This window comes from Papaver somniferum, chromosome 8 (genome assembly GCF_003573695.1).
Source record: "Papaver somniferum cultivar HN1 chromosome 8, ASM357369v1, whole genome shotgun sequence".
Lineage (NCBI taxonomy): Eukaryota > Viridiplantae > Streptophyta > Magnoliopsida > Ranunculales > Papaveraceae > Papaver > Papaver somniferum.
Genome location: NC_039365.1, coordinates 108,543,078 through 108,563,812, shown reverse-complemented (window position 1 = coordinate 108,563,812; position 20,735 = coordinate 108,543,078). Strand labels below are relative to the sequence as shown.

Here is a 20,735-nt window from a genome sequence, read left to right as displayed (position 1 = left end):
GCTGAAGAAGAAAGGAGAGTATTAAAAGGATACCAAATGAACAGCTGTTCTTAAGGCACCGTGGAACTTATTTCACCATGTCCATGTAACACAAGGGACGACACATGCACTGGCAAGATATTAAACAGCATAAGCAATTTCAGGAAAGTACAATGATAAAACGTCGGGTGAATGCGTCACACCACTTCTGTCCCTTATACTCGATGAATCCATCGTTCAAGTCGTTGCTGCTTCATCGGATGTCCAAGGTCTGGCTTGTTTTTCTGGGGGCACTTCCATTTGCAAGTAATCTCTTGTGCAGCCGCCTCATTCGGAAAAATGTTAGTTCTTTCAGAAAAAGGCCTTCTTGCTACTGTTGTTTGCATTTCACCAAGAACTTGATTATTCCTAGTGGTTCTCTCTAAAACATTTCCACCAATTTTACTTACACGGTGTTTCTTCTTTGTAGAAACAAAACCGTTTGACGTAACACTTTGTATTTCCTCTTCTTTGCTATTGATACATGAAAGTGGTCTCTTTGGAACAAATCGATTGTTGTTTCTTAAATCTTGTGAGTTCTCTTTGCAGATGTTACTCTCACGAAATTTCTCCTTCACAGTTAGCACTTGAGCTTTTAGTTCTCTTTCTTGAATCTGAAATTTGAGGAGAATTTATATTGCGCAAAAAAGGAGCTGGATCATCCTTTGGTGGAACAAGATTATGTTCATACACTACTTCATCAGTCAAGCTTCTGTTTTCGTTTGTGTTAGTAATACAACTGATACATATGTCCTGCAATTTCAGCGGCATAAGGAACAAAATGAATCATAACGATAAGTCTATTTTATTGCAAGGCAAAAGTAAAGAATAAGGCAATTAACCATTCAAAAAAGAAAAGAATCTAGGCCAAAAGTAGTACCTTGACTGCGGAATAGTTTCGATGCTCGTTATCTCCACATCCAAAAACAGAACCGACTGCAGAATGGTTCTGATGCTCATCCTCTTTTTCCCTACTAAAAACTTTGCCTAAACCAACTTTCTCAACTTGACCATCTCCAAGAACAGCACCGTTTACTTCGTCTCCAGTATCAAGAATAGGAGATTCATAGACATAACTTGAGAACCAATTTCTGATATCCGGAGGCTCAGAGAGATCTAAACAAGAAGATTACATTATGTTTCATTGTTTCAACAGAAACTTACATGAAGAAACTGCAAACACCCTGTAGAATTTGATACTAACCAGAGGAGCAAGAGAATTTCCCATCAACATTTTGTGGAGAATCTACGTCATCTATAAATGGAACAAGATTATGGCCTTGTTCTTCCACCACATTACCGTGAAAGCTCTCATTTTCATCTATTTTAGGAACCGGAAAATCACTTTTACCCTGTAAATACAAAGAGGAGAAACATGTCAAAGGGATTGGTAAAATAGATGTCAATGAAATCAGTTAACACTGGACCAGCAACAATTTGTGATGTCAACTTCAACTTTTGACGAAGGTCTCTTGTTTTACAATCACTGTCATTGTGTCTATTAAGAGTCCTACTAAAAAAATTTGTTTGTGTTTAACCTTGATTGCAAGCCCTACTGTTCTCAAACTGCATGAAAACTAATCAAAGACCAAAAGCTAGTGTATATTTATGGCACAAAGCATTACCTTGTCTATTGCCTGCTTTTCCAGTTCTCTTTCTACACCAAAACCAGAACCATCTTTGTCTATAGGATTTTGAAGCTCCCCGAAGTCCACTTCTTTCTTAGCAATCATTTTAGAATCTAATTCGACTTTCTCACTTTCATTCTCTCCGCAAATTTGACAGTTTGATTCTTCTTTAGTTTCAATTACAGGAGATTCATAGATATAACTAGAAAACCAATTTCCAACATCAATCGGTTCTGATGAATCAAACATAAATACAAAACAATCACTATTTATTGAAAGAAACTGCTGAAGTGAGTCGAACAAAAACAAGCTCTATGAGGTTGGATACAAACCAGAAGGTAAAGAGAACGAGCAAGAGAAACCTGGAACCTATAATAGATGGAAAAAAATACAAATGAGAACTAAAATGTCTTAGACTTCAAACAAGAGAATACAAGGAAATTCTTGTATTAAATGTAACATATGTATTTGATGTTATATACCTCAGAATCGAATGTCTTGTCAAGGGATGATGCATCGCCAAATTGGGGATCGACATGTGAATTATCAGCCATCTTGATTTATGAGCTTGGTTAGTTTATGAAGTGATTAAACGAAACTCCGAAACTGAAACTACAATTTCCCATCAGAATTCGAATTCGAGAACTAGAACCACGGAGATTAATAAAATTACAAAAAATAAAGAAATGAAATGCAAATATTATTTACTTACAGATTGGCAGTACTTCTTCGGTCAGATTTCCATCTTTTCCCTTATATTTTGTTTTAAGAATTAGAGATTGATTAGGGTTTCCAAGAGTTCCAGCTGTGAGTTGTGACTCTCTCATCTTAGATAGTTCCGAGATAACTCTTCATTTTTATTTTTCCAAAATACTTATCGCGGGAAGAGATGAGATTTCTATTCAAATTTCCCGGGTGAAGTGAAAATTTCAAAATTTAAGCGCACTCCCAAATTCGAGGGGCGGGCTCTAACTGCTTTTTCCCCTGCTTAAACCCTAGAGAAAAATCTTTGTATATTTTCCCCTTTGCTCATATCTAACTTGAATTAAAATTTTTTTTTCTATTTTAGGTTTTTCTTTTTTTTTGTTTAGGTGATTCTTGTCTGCACTTTTATAGTGTTTTTTTTTTTTCGATTTTTTCGCGATTAGTTATCTTAGATACATATACACTGGCGATCTGATGTGGTCAAGATTAAGTTATTCTTAGACAGAAAAATAGATCTTGGGTTTCCAGTTTAAATATGAAGAATGTTTGGGCAAATCACTCTTTTCTCATTGGTGCATCTCTTTTCGAAGAAGAAAAAAAGAATCCAGACGGGCGAACTATAATTCCGAGTATCATTCCTTTTTCAATCTCTAAGTATGAGAACTGACTGTTGTCGTTGTAGATCGCTCTTTCTCTTCACGATTTATTTGAGTCGTGTATCTTATTTTTGTGTATTTGTTTCATGTTTATGATGCATTAGTTATTTTTCTTAAACCATCATGTGAATGTTTCTTAATTGTAAATAAATATGGTTTGATTATCAAAAAAGAAGAACTTTAGGTTGTCACCACGCAACAACATGATCCTTATTTAGTGTGTTGGATTATTTGGAGGGAACAAAATCGAAGAACTTTTGAAAGAAAATAAAAGACTACATCAGAATTATCTTTTTCGTTGAGGTTGACCATTATTCTTTGGTGTTTGGATTTGTATATTTTTAGATATTCAGTTAATAGGGTGCAATTAGATTAACAAGCTTTCACCGGTCATTATCAGTTGATCATTTTTCAATAAATCTTTAATCTTTTCCGTTAAAAAAATAAAATGTACAAATTCTCTATCTTTATATCAAATATTGCTTACCAAAATGATTGGGTTTCATTCTTGATATCAAAGCCAAGGAGGCGGCTAGCCAGTTTTTTTTTTTTTTAATATTAAATAGCTGTTTTTAGGTTGCAATTTGTCCGGGCGAGCATTTGTAACCAAATCCGCTGACCCGTTCCTGCCTATTTGATTTATTTTAAGGTCAATGCCCGACCCAAGATCTTTGAATCCAATACACAAAATTTGAATTGGTGCAGGTGTCCGGTTGAAAATTTGTTGGATACTACACACCCACTATGTTAAGGATATTTATGAATAAACATTTATTCCTCTCTCTTTTACTAAACAAATTTTTAGTAGCTTATCCGATTTCACAATGTCAATTCTTCATTACAGCAGGTACAAATATTGTTAGAGGATTTCTCAGTAGAACTGACACGCTTTGGTGTATCAAGTCCGAAATTGTCAACTTAAGATGTCAAAACTATTCCTAAAAATTACTTCCAAAGTTAAATTTGGTAATTTGGTTAGATTTAGGTTGTGAAAGTGTAGGATGGATCACATCAACTTCCAATCACCCCTGCAGATTGAAAACTTGATGACCAAAGAGCACATGAAAATATTCTATTAAGAGTTTCGTCATCAACAATATCTGTAACGCGAAACACTAGTTCTTTAGGAAAATACCTAATACCTACATTGGTAAATATACGTGCGAGTATGTTTCATCGTGGCATTACAAGAATGTAACTTAGGTAAGTTAATAGTAACCTTATTTTGGGAAATGCGTGTTGTATGTCAATAACCATATATGGTGGTAAATCCAATAGAGATCTTAAACATTGAATGAGTTTATAATTTAGGATTGACTATAATGGTAACAATTCATTGTCCAATGATCTGTAGTGATATAATCCTTGAATATTTAGATAAGTGTTAAGCAAGTAAACAATAATTTTAGGAATTACTTAGTCTAAAATACTTAGCTTTGAATCTAAGTTATGCAAACCTTAGTTGAATAAAATAAATAAGAGACATCTTGCAACTATATTATTCATCCTTGTTAGAGCACTGCTTTGTCAAACTCGCAAGCGTTGCTATCTCAATCTTGTTTGTCAATTTTAGTTGATCTCAAGACTTCACGGTGTTAGTCCAATTGAAGACGAAGATCTACTGAGAAGCTTGGAGAAACTTCATCAACAAAAGGTTTATGGAGATTAAAACTTATCTATCACGTAAAATTTTTATTCTATTATATCTTCTAATGAGACTAGGTCGTATATCTATATAGACTTTTACATTATAAACATTTGATATTTCGAGCCGAGTTTATCTCGCTTATATATTTCTCGAAATATGTGTTGGAAGCTTTTAGCTTTAGCTATGTTCATCATATTCTTGACGAGTTTAGTTGGAAATAATATATTTGTTGGAAACTAAATATTAAGTCAAAAGATGAGATCGTGTGAAAATTACCTTGAACATCTTATATGATTTGCGTGAGACAGTCATTTGATGTTTGCTCGGGAAGTTTCGTATTGATCATTCGATCACTTCAAAAGTACTTGAAGTTAATGGTACGTGTGAGACTACCACTATCGTCTTCTAAGGATGTTTTAATGATTGAAATGAGAGTTTAAAATGATTACCCAATGTCTGGATACAACACGGTATGCATACCTAGTATGTGAACTGTATTGTAATGATTCAGGTCGGGAACTCTTGTTTGCGTACCTAGTACGCGAACGGATTTACCTGAGAAGGTCTGGAACTCTTGTTTGCATACCTAGTGTGTGAACGGGTTTACCTGAGTTGGGTCCGTAACGGTTGTTCGCAAACCGGGTTCGTGAACGGCTTGACTAGGCCAAGGTACGGAGCTGTTGTTCGCGTACCTAGTTGGAAAATACAGTGGTTAAGTTCTAAAATCGGTTATGTATGATTCTCATACTCATGAACTAAAACATTTACGATTTAAGGAATACAATATTTGCAAACTGTGGCTTAATGTTCATGAATTGATTCTTGCATAAGTACTTTGTACGATTATGAATCAAACCGATTTCGATTCAATTTGTTCATATATATTTCTAAACAATTGAACAACTCTATTTGAAACACAATTAGATTCATTTGATTATCTTTCATGATTTATCTTTATATTTGATCTAGAAGTGTTAGATGAATATGGTTAAGACAAAAGTGTTCATATGGCTAACTTCAGTTAACGGTTATTGAGCCAACTCAATATACACGTTTAGGTAAGGTAACCCATATCTAAATATAAGTATATTTCATTTGTGTGTAACAAGCTAAGACCATCTAACGGTGGATATTGATTGCTTAATTTCTAAGCATACTTAGCTTGAACCTTAAATCAGAAGTTCATCTAACGGTGAATATTGAATGCTTTGTTACGAAGTTGTCTTAGCTTTGACTGTAAGCAACCATGATTTGAAAGACTATATAAGGGAGAACTCTAGCAACTGGAAAACCTAATCACGGCACTTTCCTGTGTCCTAGTTGAGAAGTAGAGTCGATTCTCCTTTAACCTAGGTTTTTCCAAAACCATTATTAAGTTAACGACTTGAAGACTTCATCTGGGATTCGTGAAGCCAGATCCAACTATTTTCTCCGTAGTTGCGTATTCTTATCTTACTTGTTATATCATATTGAGTTTTATCTTCTCTAAGATTAATCGAGATTTATCTCCAATAGGTAAGATATAAAAAGTAATCACAACAGTTCTTTGACTCAGACTCTTGTGATTCCGCAATAAATTTTCATGTTAATCAGTTGGGTTATTGTAAGGTGACTATTATTTATAGGATGCACTTCGGGAGTATAAGACCGGATTATTAGTTGGTTCACCTTGATTTTCGAATCAAAATACGGAACAAAAACCGAATAAAGAATAAACATATCTTTGCGAGACAGATTTGTTTATAAGTCTTCGACTTTGGGTCGTAGCAACTCTTAGTTGTGGGTGAGATCCACTAAGGGAATCAAGTGCGCAGAATCCGGCGTGGTTCTAGAGCCGTAAGGAACGCGACTACCTTAATCGGTGTGGGACTTGGTTAGGGCTCAACTACATTCCAGTCCAAAGTTAACTTGTAGTAGGATAGAGTCTGTAGCGGCTTAATACAATTTGGTGTTCAAATCCGGACTAGGTCCCGAGGATTTTCTGCATTTGCAATTTCCTCGTTAACAAAATTTCTGGTATTTGTGTTGTTTCTTTTCCGCGTTATATTTTTTTATATAATTGAAATATCACAGGTTGTCCATAGTTCAATCAGTTGTTAAATCCGACCTTGTTTGTAGGATAAAACTTGATTGGCACTTGGGCATTGGTGTTTGATACCATCCAAGTTATTTCTCATATCAATCAGGCTCACAGATTTCTATCTGTTTGATTTGATGATTGTATTGAGAAAGAGATAAAAACTCTTTGATATGATTCTTGATTGAGTCTCGCTTTTAAGTTGGTGCTCTCGAAATTAAATTGCAGTTTAGTCCATACAGATTGCCGAACGAATTATTGGGTGTGGTTGTTATACCCCCGCTTTTTAAATCCCTAAGTCACACCAAAGGAAAATTCCTTCCCATTTTGTATTGTTTCCATAAAAAAGTAAATCTAGTCATCCCGTTGGATACCATATAAAGATACTCTTAACTAAGTACTGGAGAGCATTTTATAGGCCAGTAAAAGATATCTGCTAGGGGATTTATAATATAGATTTAAAAGAGCCAACAAGGACACTGCTGAAGCGGAGTAACTTTGAGGGTATATTCCGACTCAACTGTACTAGACTCAGTTGCATGATATGCGACAATGTAGCGTCTTAATTTGCTGAGTGTTCAAAACTGAACGAGGCTCCAAAATTTTTTCTCATTAGCAAAATTATGGAGCCGTGCTTTAATAATGCTTTACCCTTATATTTAAAATATAAGTATATGAGCATTACATGCCTTGTTAATATTTTTTTTCTCCATAAGATCATTCAATGTGTGTAAAATATAGGTCAAACGAAAAAAAAATGGAAGGGTACTTGATGCCTCTTTTTTTCACATACATTCTGCAACACACGAATAAAACTAAAAAGCAAAGAGGTTTTTTAGCATATGATCATAACTTATTTACTTTTTAAAATGAGTTTCATGATAATTTCTTTAAAACTTTACTTGGTCTCCCGTTAACACTATAGTCCACATATACTCAATCCCAATCAAAAAAAAACATGTAAAAATCAAGAAAAATCTCCTATAAAAAATACGATTAGAGGGAGAAATAAGTTTGAAAGGGACGAGCAAATGGTCCAGATTAATGGATCACTATTTTTTCCAAACTGTTATGTTACCAGCTCCGCTGAAATTGGTTCGAGCTCGTAGCAAAGTGATATTTTTGTTCGACTGTCTATAATCTTGTGGATTTTTTTTATTGTACAATAATTCTAAATTTATTAGGATTTAATTTCCATGTAATCAACCGTGATGGGATCCACTATGGGTAAAATCCCTCACCATTTTTTCTTGTGATGGGTCCCAGGACTGTTTCACTCACAATTTGTTCGAGGGATTTTCCAACATCAATGTAGAATAACTCCTTATTGTGCTGTAAAAATAGTTACTACTTTGAAGTTGACAAAAGGGACCGGGGAAAATAGACTAGGAATGTAACACTACCGAGAGTAGAAGACTAGCGACAGTGCACTATTAATATAAGGAGTGATAACTGATGAGTTGGTGACACATTTTAATAGGCTTCTCCTAATTATAGCCCGTACTTTTATTAACCATAACTCATAATCTTTTTTCAATTTATTATCCATAGCACAAATCGTAGCCCAAAACTTGTTTACCGAGTTGGTAGAAATGCATGGCTAGTTAGAGACAAGTTAAGTTGTCATATAACTGATTCAACTGAGTTGATTCAGTTATTAAATCTAATTCTAAAAAGGATAACTCGTTTTATTCAGAAACTAAATATTTTCCATTTCATCTTCTAAACTAGTTAAGCAAATCTTTAATAATAACTCGTAGAATTTTATGTTCAAATATTTTTGAAAAATCAGTCAACCGAATCATCATGGGATAAACTAAAGGAGAAATATTCAATACAACTTCACAAGATATCTCAAATTGCCTCAAGTTTTCTGAGCATGGGAAGATATCTTGAACGTTTCCTCGTGTAATGGACACATAAACTCTCTAGCAATCTGAAAATAAATAAGGAAAAAACAATTCACAGAGACTCAAGTGGTGGTGAATTTATGAAATTCACGACAACCAGCGTCATTGAGAATATATATGTTAGGGAAAAAAAAACATTAACGGGGCACTGGTGGTTGTGGATTCATAGAATTCACTATTTGGGCATTGCTCGGTCAAACTCACAAGTGTTGCTATCTCAAACTTGTTCTCAAATTTAGTTGTCAAAACTATATCTTGATTTTTAGTCTACAATTAGTTAAGTATCGGACTAGGATAAAAATGTAGTTGAGAAACAGAGGATCACGACAGTCATCATAGCGTTTTACCATTTGAAGGCGACGGTCAACCTAAGCTTTTGGAAAAATTCATCAAGAAAAGGTAAGTGGAGACTGAACCACCTATTTCTCAAGTTATATTCACTTTTCTATCATTGAGACAATGTCGCATAACTAATTATACTATCATGTATAGACAATAATTTCGAATCAAGTTTATCTTGGTAATAAGTTCTCGAAATATAATGACTAAGCTTAATGAACTTCGGTTAAGGACAATTTATTGTTCAGAATCAAAATCATGATTCAAGTTTTATCATTCGAAAATAGTCTGGAAGATTGATGTGTGTCATTTATGTCATTCGGGAATGTTTCTAATCGATTTAGAGAGAAATATAGAACTACTAGAGATTCAGATACAAGACAATGTTATCAGTCTTACAAACTGGGAAAGATGTTATAAGTTTGAACCCGTATTACATGTATCCGTACACGTAGCGGAGTAGTTATACAATATCGACTTACAGATTTGTGGTACACATATTCTTATGTATTTCATAAGAAAATATGTTCAACTCGTGAACCAGATCAGTATGCATACTCGTATGCGAACCATTTAGGAACTGCGGTCACGGAATCGGGTAAGTTTACAAACTGGTACACGTACCCAAATAGTTTATTGTTCCCGAACTCGGTTTAGTACCCAAACCGGTACGCAAACCAAAATAGTTCTTTGGACTCCGGAACCGGTCAGAGTCTTAAGGTTTCCAAACCGGTACGCATACCTAAATTGTTTTGTTACTCCGAAACTTGGTTTGGTTAAATGTTTACAAACCGGTACAGTACTCTGACTGACCTGAGTCACGAACGACTATGGTATTTGTACTTTGTAAATTTACTAACCATGTCGATTATTCTCAAGTGCGTTTAAATTATTTCTACGAAATAATTAGCATTTGATTAATTCTCTGAAAACACTAGACTTATTTGATCACATGATTGTGATTCATAGTTAATTCTTAAGTGTTCATGAAAACGAGTATTAAGCTTTTAAATTCAAATCGGCTAGTTTCGGCTAACCACCTTGAACATAGCCTTTGTACACGGTTCGATTACAGTTTCACCTTACCAGAGTATATATCTTGCTTATGTAAATCAGATTCAAAGATTCATCTAACGGTGGATATTGTTTGCTTTATTCCAAAGTTATCTTAGCTTAAACCTAAAGCAACCCATGCTTTGAATGTCTATCAAAGAGGAACTTCAAGCAACTGGGATCTTTGAATCCCGACAATACTTTTTGGTGTGTCCTAGTTGTATCTAGAGTCGTCCTTTTCATAAACCTTTTAGGGTTTAGCAACTACAAAGTCTTCATAGCGATTCGTGAAGCCAGGTCTAGTTATCTTTCCTTGATAACTTGAGTATCCTGATCTTGATCGATTGTTGAACTGCGATCAAGATAGTTAGAAATTATCAAAGTTCTCTTCGTCTCAAACTTTGTTGATTCACACGTTTTATACTTATGAGGTGAATAATAATCTAGGTTGCACTTCGGGTTGCATAAGTCCGGATTTTGAGGTTAGCTAGACTTTGTATATTGCTATCGATTTCCATCACATTTAATCAAACTATGTGGGAGGCAGATTGGTTCAAAGTCTTCAATTGAGTTGAAGAAACTCTTAGTTGGTGTGGCGTCATCTAAGGGAATCAATTGCGCGGAGTCCTGCTAGGATTCAAGAGGCGTAAGGAGCGCGATTGTACCTTTATCAGTGGGATACCTTTTAGGGATCAACTACACTTCAGTCCGAAGTTAATTGGTAGTAGGCTAGTGTCTGTAGCGGCTTAATACAGTTTGGTGTTGAATCTGGACTAGGTCCCGGGGTTATTCTGCATTTGTGGTTTCCTCATTAACAAAACTTCTGGTGTCTGTGTTATTTTTTTTTCTGCATTATGTTGTTTATCTTTATAATTGGAATATCACAGGTTGCGCGTTGATTAATCAAAGTAGCTACATCCGACCTAGTTTGTTGGATACGACTTGATTGATTCTTGGATATTGGTCTTTGGTACTGTCCAAGTAATATCTTTGTGATTAGGTTCACAGATTTGATTATGTAGACGTTCTAATCGCAAGAGAGATATATATATATATAACTCTAGATACTATTCCTAGATTGATTTTAACTTTCAAAGTTGTATTGAGTTTGTCCATACAGATTTCCTAAGAAAAAAATGGTGGTATATTTTGGTACCCCCTGTTAGAGTATTGCTTGGTCGAACTCGTATGCGGTTGCTATCTCAAGCATGTTTGTCAATGTTAGTGATCAAAACTATAAGTCTTGATTTCTAGTCTATTATAGCTAAGTCTCGGACTAGGATAGAAAGTGTAGTTGAGCTCAAGGACTTCATGGAGATTCATCATACAAGTAGAAGAACTACTCAAGGAACCGGTGGAACTTCTCGACAAAAAGGTATGTGAAGACTTGAACTTATCTATCACTCAAAAGTCTATCTACTCTATCTCCTACTCTTTGAGACAAGAACTCGTATGCTATATATATATAGACTTGGATTATACACATTTGGTATTTCGAGCCGAGTATACCTCGCCTATCTATACCTCAAAATATGTGTTGGTAAGCTTTTCGCTTCGATCAAGTTGATCTTTACATAGTGACGAAAGTCATGATATGTTTCAATCATCTTGAAAATTGCTTTGACGAGAAATGGTCTAACAATTATATAACGTCCTCTACGAATGTTTCAATGATTGAAATGAAAGTTTAGATTACATAACCAATGGTGGACATAAGCATTGTTGTGGAAAAACATTTATGTATAAGTCCTATTCCTTGAACCAAAGTTTGCGAACTTTATTGATCAAGAGAACTGGAAGAATGGCGTGAGCCAAGTCCGCGAACTGCCGAAGTTCTCAAACTCGATAATTTCTTCTGGAGTTGACAAACTACTTGAGTGAAGCTAAGTCCGCGAACCCAGTCCGCGAACCGGCGAAGTTCTCATACCCGAGAATTTCTGCTGGAGTTTGTAAACTCTGCTCGGTAACTTAAGTCCGTGAACCTAGTCTGCGAACTTGAGAAGGTTATATATCTGAAGATGATTTATGAACTTAAACTTAAAAAGACTAAGTAATGCAGTTTGGAAACCGTGTCTATAAAAGTTCATGAACCGATTCAAGTGAATTAAATCATCTTTGCTTCAATTGTGTCTTGTGTAGTACATAAGATTTCCTTGCAATTGAACAACTACTAGTTCATTTGAAGTCATTTGAACTACTTATGGTGAAGAAGAACATGGTTGATATGAAATGCTCATATGGCTAACCTTTTGGTTAACCATTATTGAACCAACAAGTGGATACGTTTGGGTACGGTTAACAAACCTAGAAGTGTGCAGTGTCAAGTGTGTGTAACAAGCTAAGTTTTCGATCTAACGGTTGAGAAATATTATCTTGAATCTAAATCAGGTTTTCATCTAACGGTGGATATTGATTGCTTTGTTACCAAGGTAACTTAATTGCAAACCCTGATTTGAAAGACTATATAAAGGAGACATCTAGTATTGTGCAAAACTAATCCCCACACCTTACGTGTGATACTAGTTTGCGTGCTAGAGTCGTTTCTCCTTTAACCTTTGGTTTTCTTCTTCTAAAACCAGGTAACGACTTAAAGACTTCATTCGGATTGCGAAGCCAGACCGATATTACTTTTATCGTAGTTGTGTGATCTGATCTTGCATCTTCTATCGTACGAGTACAATCATATTGATTGGCTTGAGATTGATATCTCCAATATACAAGATATAAAAAGTAGTCACAAACATCTTCGTATCGTTTTTTGTGATTCCACAACATCTTGTTTCGCTACTATACGATTAAGATTGTTGTGAGGTGATTGATAACTCTAGGCTGTTCTTCGGGAATATAAGACCGGATTATCAATTGGTTCCTGTTCACCTTGATTATTATCAAAAGACGAAACAAAACCTTTAGAGTTTATCTGTGGGAGACAGGTTGATCCTTTGATAGACTTGTCTGTGTGAGACAGATTTGTTTGTTGTCAAAGCCTGCGATTTTGGGTCGTAGCAACTCTTAGTTGTGGGTGAGATCAGCTAAGGGAATCAAGTGCGCAATATCCTGCTGGGATCAGAGGCGTAGGGAGTACAACTGTACCTTGGATCGATGGAAGACTGATTGGGGTTAAACTACAGTCTATTCCAAAGTTAGCTTGGAGTAGGCTAGTGTCTTTAGCGGCTTAATACAGTGTGTGTTCAATCTGGACTAGGTCCCGGGGTTTTTCTGCATTTGCGGTTTCCTCGTTAACAAAATTTCTGGTGTCTGTGTTATTTCAATTTTCGCATTATATTGTTTTATCTTTATAATTGAAATAATACAGGTTATGCATTAGATCATCAATTAGAGTAATCCAACCTTTGGTTGTTGATTGTCATCGATTGATCCTTGGATATTGGTCTTTGGTACCATCCAAGTTATTCCTTGTGTTTGATTAAAGACTCGCTGATTTCTATTAGCTTGAGTAAATCAAAACAAGAGAGAGATATTAACTTCTTGAGATACTTTTACCTAGATTGAATCTGACTGTCTAGTTGATTCTCTAGAAAGTATTTCGGAGTTAGTCCATACAGAATGTTAATCGAAATATTGGGTGGTGTTGTTAGACACCCGCTTTTTCAATTGGTATCAGTGCAGGAAAACACGTTTAAGATCTTACAAGTCTGTGTTTGTAGCGATCTGACTCTATGGACAAGAGTACTATCTCTGATAAACGCTTTACCAGAATAAAAGTTCTATCTCGTCTGACTCTATGAAAGATAAGGGTTCTACAATGTCGAATATAGATGAACCTTCTGTACTGACGAGACAGACTAACACTGACATGTGTACTTCCGATTACCCTTCAAATGTGAGCCTCTCCATTGACGAACGGGATTCAGCTGAAGAGAGTGAATTGATTCTAAATCTTGTTAGAATCCAAGCTGATAGATTTAATCGGTTGAAGCACCATGTCAATGTTCTACTTGGTATAATAATAGATTGCAAACCCAAATGTAATACTGAAGCTCATTCTTCGTGTACGTCTCTTGAAGCTAGCCTTAGAAGAGATGCCTCGGAAATTGAACATCGCTTGAGTAAGCTCTCTATTCAAGGATGCTCAAAGCAATCTAATATGCCAAGTACTTCTGACACAACTAAAGATGGTTCATGCTCAGAAGTAAAAACGGAAGCCCCATTTAGTAAAACGGATATGCCTGAAGTCACCATCACTCAAGGATGTTGCACATCAAATGGAGGGAAGAAATCTTCTAACGATGATATTAAGACTATACTATATAATCATTCTGATAATCAGAAAGTATGTCTTGTCTGTGAGACAAAGAGTTCTGTTAAACGAAAGGGAACCTCTAGGTTGAAGAAAAACTCCTTGGTTCAACTTCAACACACCTTAGATTTAATTCTTAAAGGTGTAACTGACATTCGTATGAATGAACTAATTGGTTTTTGTACCTAACCTGTGTATGCTACCAGGAAAGTCAGTTCAATGAGTTTCTCGAACACTCAAGAACAAAACTGACGTCTTAATAAACATCGTCTAAAGGAAGATCGTGTCGTGGTCTCTGGAAATAACGTTGCTCCCGTTGAGGAAGGAAGTTCAAAAGAAAGAAGAAAAATTGATGGAATGAGAGATAATCTGAAAAAGATAATTGAAAGGTATAAAGAATTTGTCAACAGGTTGTCCTCCTCCTCAAACCAAATTTCTTCTGGTAAGAACTCAAACAATGTCTTGTATTTTGATGACAGTAAGTTTTATGATAATTTCTCATATAAAAAAGAGTCCCTCTCTAGATTCAGGAGGAAAAAGAGACTTGACCATAAACACAAATCTCTTGATGAGCTTGTGGCTCATACTTGTGCTAATTAATCACAAGGGTTGAAGAGCTTACTCATTAAAACCCTGTTGAGTAAGATGTGTTAATATTCAAGTATACTTTTGGCATTTGCGTCTGTTAAGTTGAGCTATCTTCTTATCGTCCATCGCTAAGCTTTTTGATTGCAGACTCACTGTGCTTAAAGTATTGTTTGTAAAGTGTCATTAGGAAGTCTTCTTCCGAATCTTGTTTCTTACTTCAACTATGCTCAAAAATTTCCTTCCTGAATTATGGAGTTTTTCGAGTCTTTTGTTGCAAAAGTCCCTTTTGGGTTTTTTTTTTCTTTTTTTTTTTTTTTTTTTGGGGGGGGGGGGGGGGGGGGGGGGGGTCATGTTGTACTCGAACGGATATTCGTGTTCTAGGACGATTCAACTGTTTAAGAAAACCCTAGAATCCCTTCCCTAAAAGACCTTTAAATATCAACCTATTGAGTTACGAAAGTCACGTACGCATACTCTAGGTTGACTTCTGGGTTGTCAAGAATGTCTTCTTCTTCATCTTGCTATGGTGGTTTTGCAAGAGGATTCCTTGACAAAGGTTGTGTTGTTGAGTCGAAGAAGAAAAGAACCCTTGTAGATGAAGATCATCCTAATGCTTCATGTTATTTTGCCTATGTTCATGAGGATGCTGAAAAGGATGATATGATTTCTGCTGAAGTTGTTCATGACTTTCTTAAGTACTTTGGGGAAGCAAAACAAGAGCTCATTGTGACTCTGAAAAATCTTGATGCATTGAAAATTGAGTTGGAAAAGGTTACCGTTGACATTGGTCTCATAAAGTCTTACATCAATGATCTTCGCAAAGAGAATCACCTGTCCGATGTTACAATGAATGTTGTTGATCATAAGATCAGAGACCCTTTGTCTCATGAGGATTCTGAACCGTCCATATGATCTTAGTTCGTGTTCGGAATAGGACTGGAGTCTGTTTTCCATTAGCTTGTTTTATTTGTTGCCTAGTATATCTTCTTTTTGGTTTAGTTGGAAGAATAACTAGTGCTTTGAATAGCAATGATTGTGACTACACATAGCTATTATTTTCATCTTCTTGTTCTTTTTTAGGTTTATTGGTATTAAATTCTAAAAATATTTGGAGGATGATGTTTTGCAGTATTTAATCTTTGTGATTTGTTATATTATAATGTGTTATGGGATATTGGTGCTTACGTCCGTGAACTTTGTTTGTCCCATACTTTGTCAAAAGTAAAGTTGTTCGTGTTCGGTATTCACCAACTGGTAAAAGAATGAATGGACTTTCGACAAATACAAAAGTTAAGCCTATATTGTCAATTGTTTGATGGAAGATAGGTTAAAATCTTTTGTTTTCAAGGATTATGTCTATTATTGTCGTTATGCAAATAGTGATTGAAGATAGAATGAATCCTTGTGTTTTCCACAGTATTGATCTTCCATGATCCATATTTTATGTAATACTGTGAGGCTCCGTAATGTTTCTTATGTTGAGCATGATACAACCGAGTTGATTATTTTTTGATTAGCTTTGTTGGTTGTTCCGTAAGGTACTTTATGTTGAGCGTTTTTGAACTAAATTAGTCATCTTGTTTGGTTATTTAGTTATTGCTCCATAAATCTTTTTATGTCGAGCCAAACAAATGACAATTAAATTGATTACTTTTGTGATTAGTTTGGTTGTGTATTCCAATTAGATTAATTATGGGTTCTCTTATAATTAATCTAGTTGAGTATTTTCATACTCCGTAAGATTCCTCTTATGTTGAGTATATGAACGACTATACTAATCATTTTCTAATGGTTATGTTAGTCATATGCTCCGTAAGTTCTCTTATGTCGAGCATAATCAATTAAGTTGATCACTTTTGTGTTTAATTTGATTGCGTATTCTGATTAAATTAATCATAGGTTTATTTATGATTAATTTGATTGTGTTTTTGGATATAAAAATCATTCTTATGGTTTTGGTGTCCAAAAAAAAATCCTTCTTTTCTCTTGAAATTAAGGTCGCTCTTGTTGTTCCCTTGGGAATGAAATCAAATGGGGGAGAGTTCTTTTGAACTTGTGCTTAATGGTCATATCTTGAGGGGTGTGCGGCTGTGGAATTTTAGAAGGGTTATCTTGTATCTTTAAACTCCTTGATGAATGCATTTATCTTCGGATTTATGATTGCATCTAAATTAGTTGGTATGTATTTTTTATTTTAGTCATGAAATGTCTCTTTCGGAAATTTCATTATGATCCCGTTCTTGTACCTTTGCCAATTTTATTGACAAAAAGGGGGAGAATTAATATGTAGTTCACACTACAAATACATATGGTTTTCGGATCATTGTGTAAGGAGGAGTGGTTTCCATGTGAGATGGAGTATTGACTAAGGGGGAGTGATACATATCACCATAGTATTATTGTTGAAGTTGTGATACAATTGGACTTTGACACTGTGTAATAATACTATGACACTGTATAACAATGATCGAGACCAATGCTTTCTCATTGTTATAGCTAAGGATCTTCAACAATGGTGATATTAAACTTACAACCTTTGGGATCATTGGAGTACTTGGAAGTGACGAAGATTTCGAGGAATGTTGAATCAAATAGTCAATCGAATACTGCAGTGAACCTCATGCTCATAAGAAACCAGACATCTTATAAAAATGATCTCTTTTATAGGAATCTTTACAGGACTTCTGTGCATTCTAGTGGTTTAAATTCTTATGCTACTGATAAAAGCATGACCTGTGCTTATAAGAACAACTTTGGTAAATCTAAGTCTACAGTTTGGAAATCCATCTCGGAAAATCCTCTTGAACCGATCTCTAAAGGTCCTAGACTCAGTAATCAGAAAGCTCCTTCTCTTGAGCTTTCAGTAAGAGCTATGAGAAATTTTCCTAAAAATGGAAACTATCATGGGAAGACAAGAAATACTGAGGTCAGATATCCTGGTGGAAATCACAATTACTCTCTCAAAACCTATGGTGAGACTATGTCTCCCTCTGATACCTAGTAGTAGGAAGTTCCGTTCTTGTATCTAACTTGAGAGATACAAGGATGATGTTTGAGAGATGCTCAAGTGGTTCGATGATTTTCATCAGTTTGTATGTTTGATATCTTATGATGTGAGGTTTTAGTATTTCTTTCTTTCATCACTGTGACCTTTCTTTTTAGGGCTGGAGAAAATTTGAAAGCAACACAGTGTGCAGTTTTCCTGGTTGGGTCCAGTTTTTGGCGTATGGCTTAGTCCACTAATGTCCATATCTCCTCAAGGAACTATAGGGTTTCTATCTAGGGTGTACACTTGAACATATATATATATATATCTCATATATGCGTTCATTAATCTTCAGAAAGGAACTCGATGGAAACTGTTCCGAAAGAAGAAGTTAACCCTACTGTAGAGGATGATTTCAAAGGAAGTAATATCATTCAAGACTTTATTCTGAAGAAGATGCTTGAAAGGAAAGAGTATAACTCTTGGATTGGAGAATATGCCAAGGATTTAATTCTCGTTCAGAATGAAGCAAATAACGAACTTGCTAACCTTCAACTGTAGATAAACCAGCTGATTGATGGACATGCAAAAATCCTTGGTACTCAGAACATATTGATCAGGAATCAGAAGAAAGTTATTCTTGACTGCGCTAAGGCTCGACACTTTGTTCGCATTGTTGATCGAAAAACTAATGTTTTGACTCATGAACATAGTGTCTCTACGGTCAACAAAATCAAGGATATCAGTGACTCCTATTTCGATGGCCCATTCCAGAGGTATGAAATCATCAAGAAAAATTGAGTTTTATTAGTTTCCTAGTATGTCTTATTTTTGGTTTAGTTGGAAGAATAACTAGTGCTTTGAATAGCAATGATTGTGACTACACATAGCTATTATTTTCATCTTCTTGTTATTTTTTAGGTTTATTGGTTTAAATTCTAAAAATATTTGGAGGATGATGTTTTGCAGTATTATGATTTGTTATATTGTAATTTGTTATGGGATTGGTGTTTACGTCCGTGAACTATATTTGTCCCATACTTTGTCAAAAGTAAAGTCGTTCGTGGTCGGTATTCACGTACTGGTAAAAGAACGAATGGGCTTTTGACAAATACCAGGTTAAGCCTATATTGTCAATTATTTGATGGAAGATAGGTTAAAATCTTTTAATTTCAAGGATTATGTCTATTAATTATCATTATGCAAATATTGATTGAAGATAGAATGAATCCTTGTGTATTCCGCAGTATTGATCATCCCTGATCCATATTTTATGTATTATTGTGAGGCTCCGTAATATATCTTATGTTGAGCATTATACAACCAATTTGATTTTCTTAGCTTAGTTGTTGTTCCGTGAGATATGTTATGTCGAGCATATTGAAATAAATTAATCATCTTGTTTGGTTATTTAGTTATTGCTTTGTAAGTATTCTTATGTCGAGCAAAACAAATGATAATTAAATTGATTACTTTTGTAATTAGTTTGGTTGTGTATTCCAATTATATTAATTATGGGTTCTCTTGTAATTAATCTAGTTGAGTATTTTCGTGTCTCCATAAGTTCTCTTATGTTGAGCACAATCAATTGAACTAATCACTTTTTGTGTTTAATTTGGTTGCGTATTCCGATTAAATTAATCATTGAGTTTTTGGATATAGGAAATCATTCTTATGGTTTTTGGTGTCCAATAAAAATCCTTATTTTCTTTCGAAATTAAGGTCGCTCTTGTTGTTCTTTCGGGAATGACATCAAATGGGGGAGAGTTGTTTTGAACTTGTGTTTAATGGTCATATCTTGAGGGGTGTGCGGCTGTGGAATTTTACATGGGTTATCTTGTATCTTTAATCTCCTTGATGAATGCATTTAGCTTCGGCTTTATGATTGCATCCAAAATAGTTGGTATGTATTTTATTTTTTTCCTTTTATCATGAAATGTCTCTCTCAGAAATTTCATTATGATCCCGTTCTTGTACCTTTGCCAATTTTATTGACAAAAAGGGGGAGAATTAATATGTAGTTCACACTACAAATACATATGGTTTTCGAATCATTGTGTAAGGGGGAGTGGTTTCCATGTGAGATGGAGTATTGACTAAGGGGGAGTGATACATATCACCATAGTATTATTGTTGAAGTTGTGATACAATTGAACTTTGACACCATGTAATAATATTATGACACTGTATAACAATGATCGAGAACTATGTTTTCTCATTGTTATAGCTACGGATCTTCAACAGCGGTGATGCTAAACTTACAACCTTTGGGATCATTGGAGTACTTGGAAGTGACGAAGATTTTTAGGAATGTTGAGACATGTCGAATAGGAGCTACTAAAGTTTATTTATGTTTTTCGTATTCCATATGCATTGATAGTTTTGTCACTAAAATTGACAAAGGGGGAGATTGTTAGAGCACTGCTCGGTCGAACTCGCATGCATTGCTATCTCAAGCGTGTTTGTCAATGTTAGTGATCAAAACTATAAGTCTTGATTTCTAGTCTATTATAGCTAAGTCTCAGACTAGGATAGAAAGTGTAGTTGAGCTCAAGGACTTCATGGCGATTCATCATACAAGTAGAAAAACTACTCAAGGAACTGGTGGAACTTCTCGACAAAAAGGTATGTGAAGACTTGAACTTATATATCACTCAAAAGTGTATCTACTCTATCTCCTACTCTTTGAGACAAGAAGTCGTATTCTATATATATAGACTTTGATTATACATGTGACTACTCGTTTTCCCGTAGTCTACGTAATGTATACAGCTCAGAGGATCTGATGCTAAGAAATATCGATACATCTGTTGAACTGACAATGCTAAGTTATAAAGGATATTCAAGATCACAATAACAACGAAGA

At 35.1% G+C, this 20,735-nt stretch overlaps 1 protein-coding gene across 1 annotated transcript; it reads right to left on the bottom strand.

The window, feature by feature from the left end:
- Positions 1-45: 45 nt before the first annotated feature.
- LOC113306864 lies at positions 46-2,543 on the bottom strand. Its single transcript, XM_026555780.1, is given in 8 exon segments — positions 46-574; positions 576-771; positions 899-1,134; positions 1,223-1,370; positions 1,644-1,879; positions 1,979-2,015; positions 2,129-2,252; positions 2,359-2,543. Coding segments are annotated over 7 exon segments (1,305 nt in total). The 5' UTR covers positions 2,201-2,252; positions 2,359-2,543; the 3' UTR covers positions 46-194.
- Between the last annotated feature and the right edge of the window lie 18,192 nt (positions 2,544-20,735).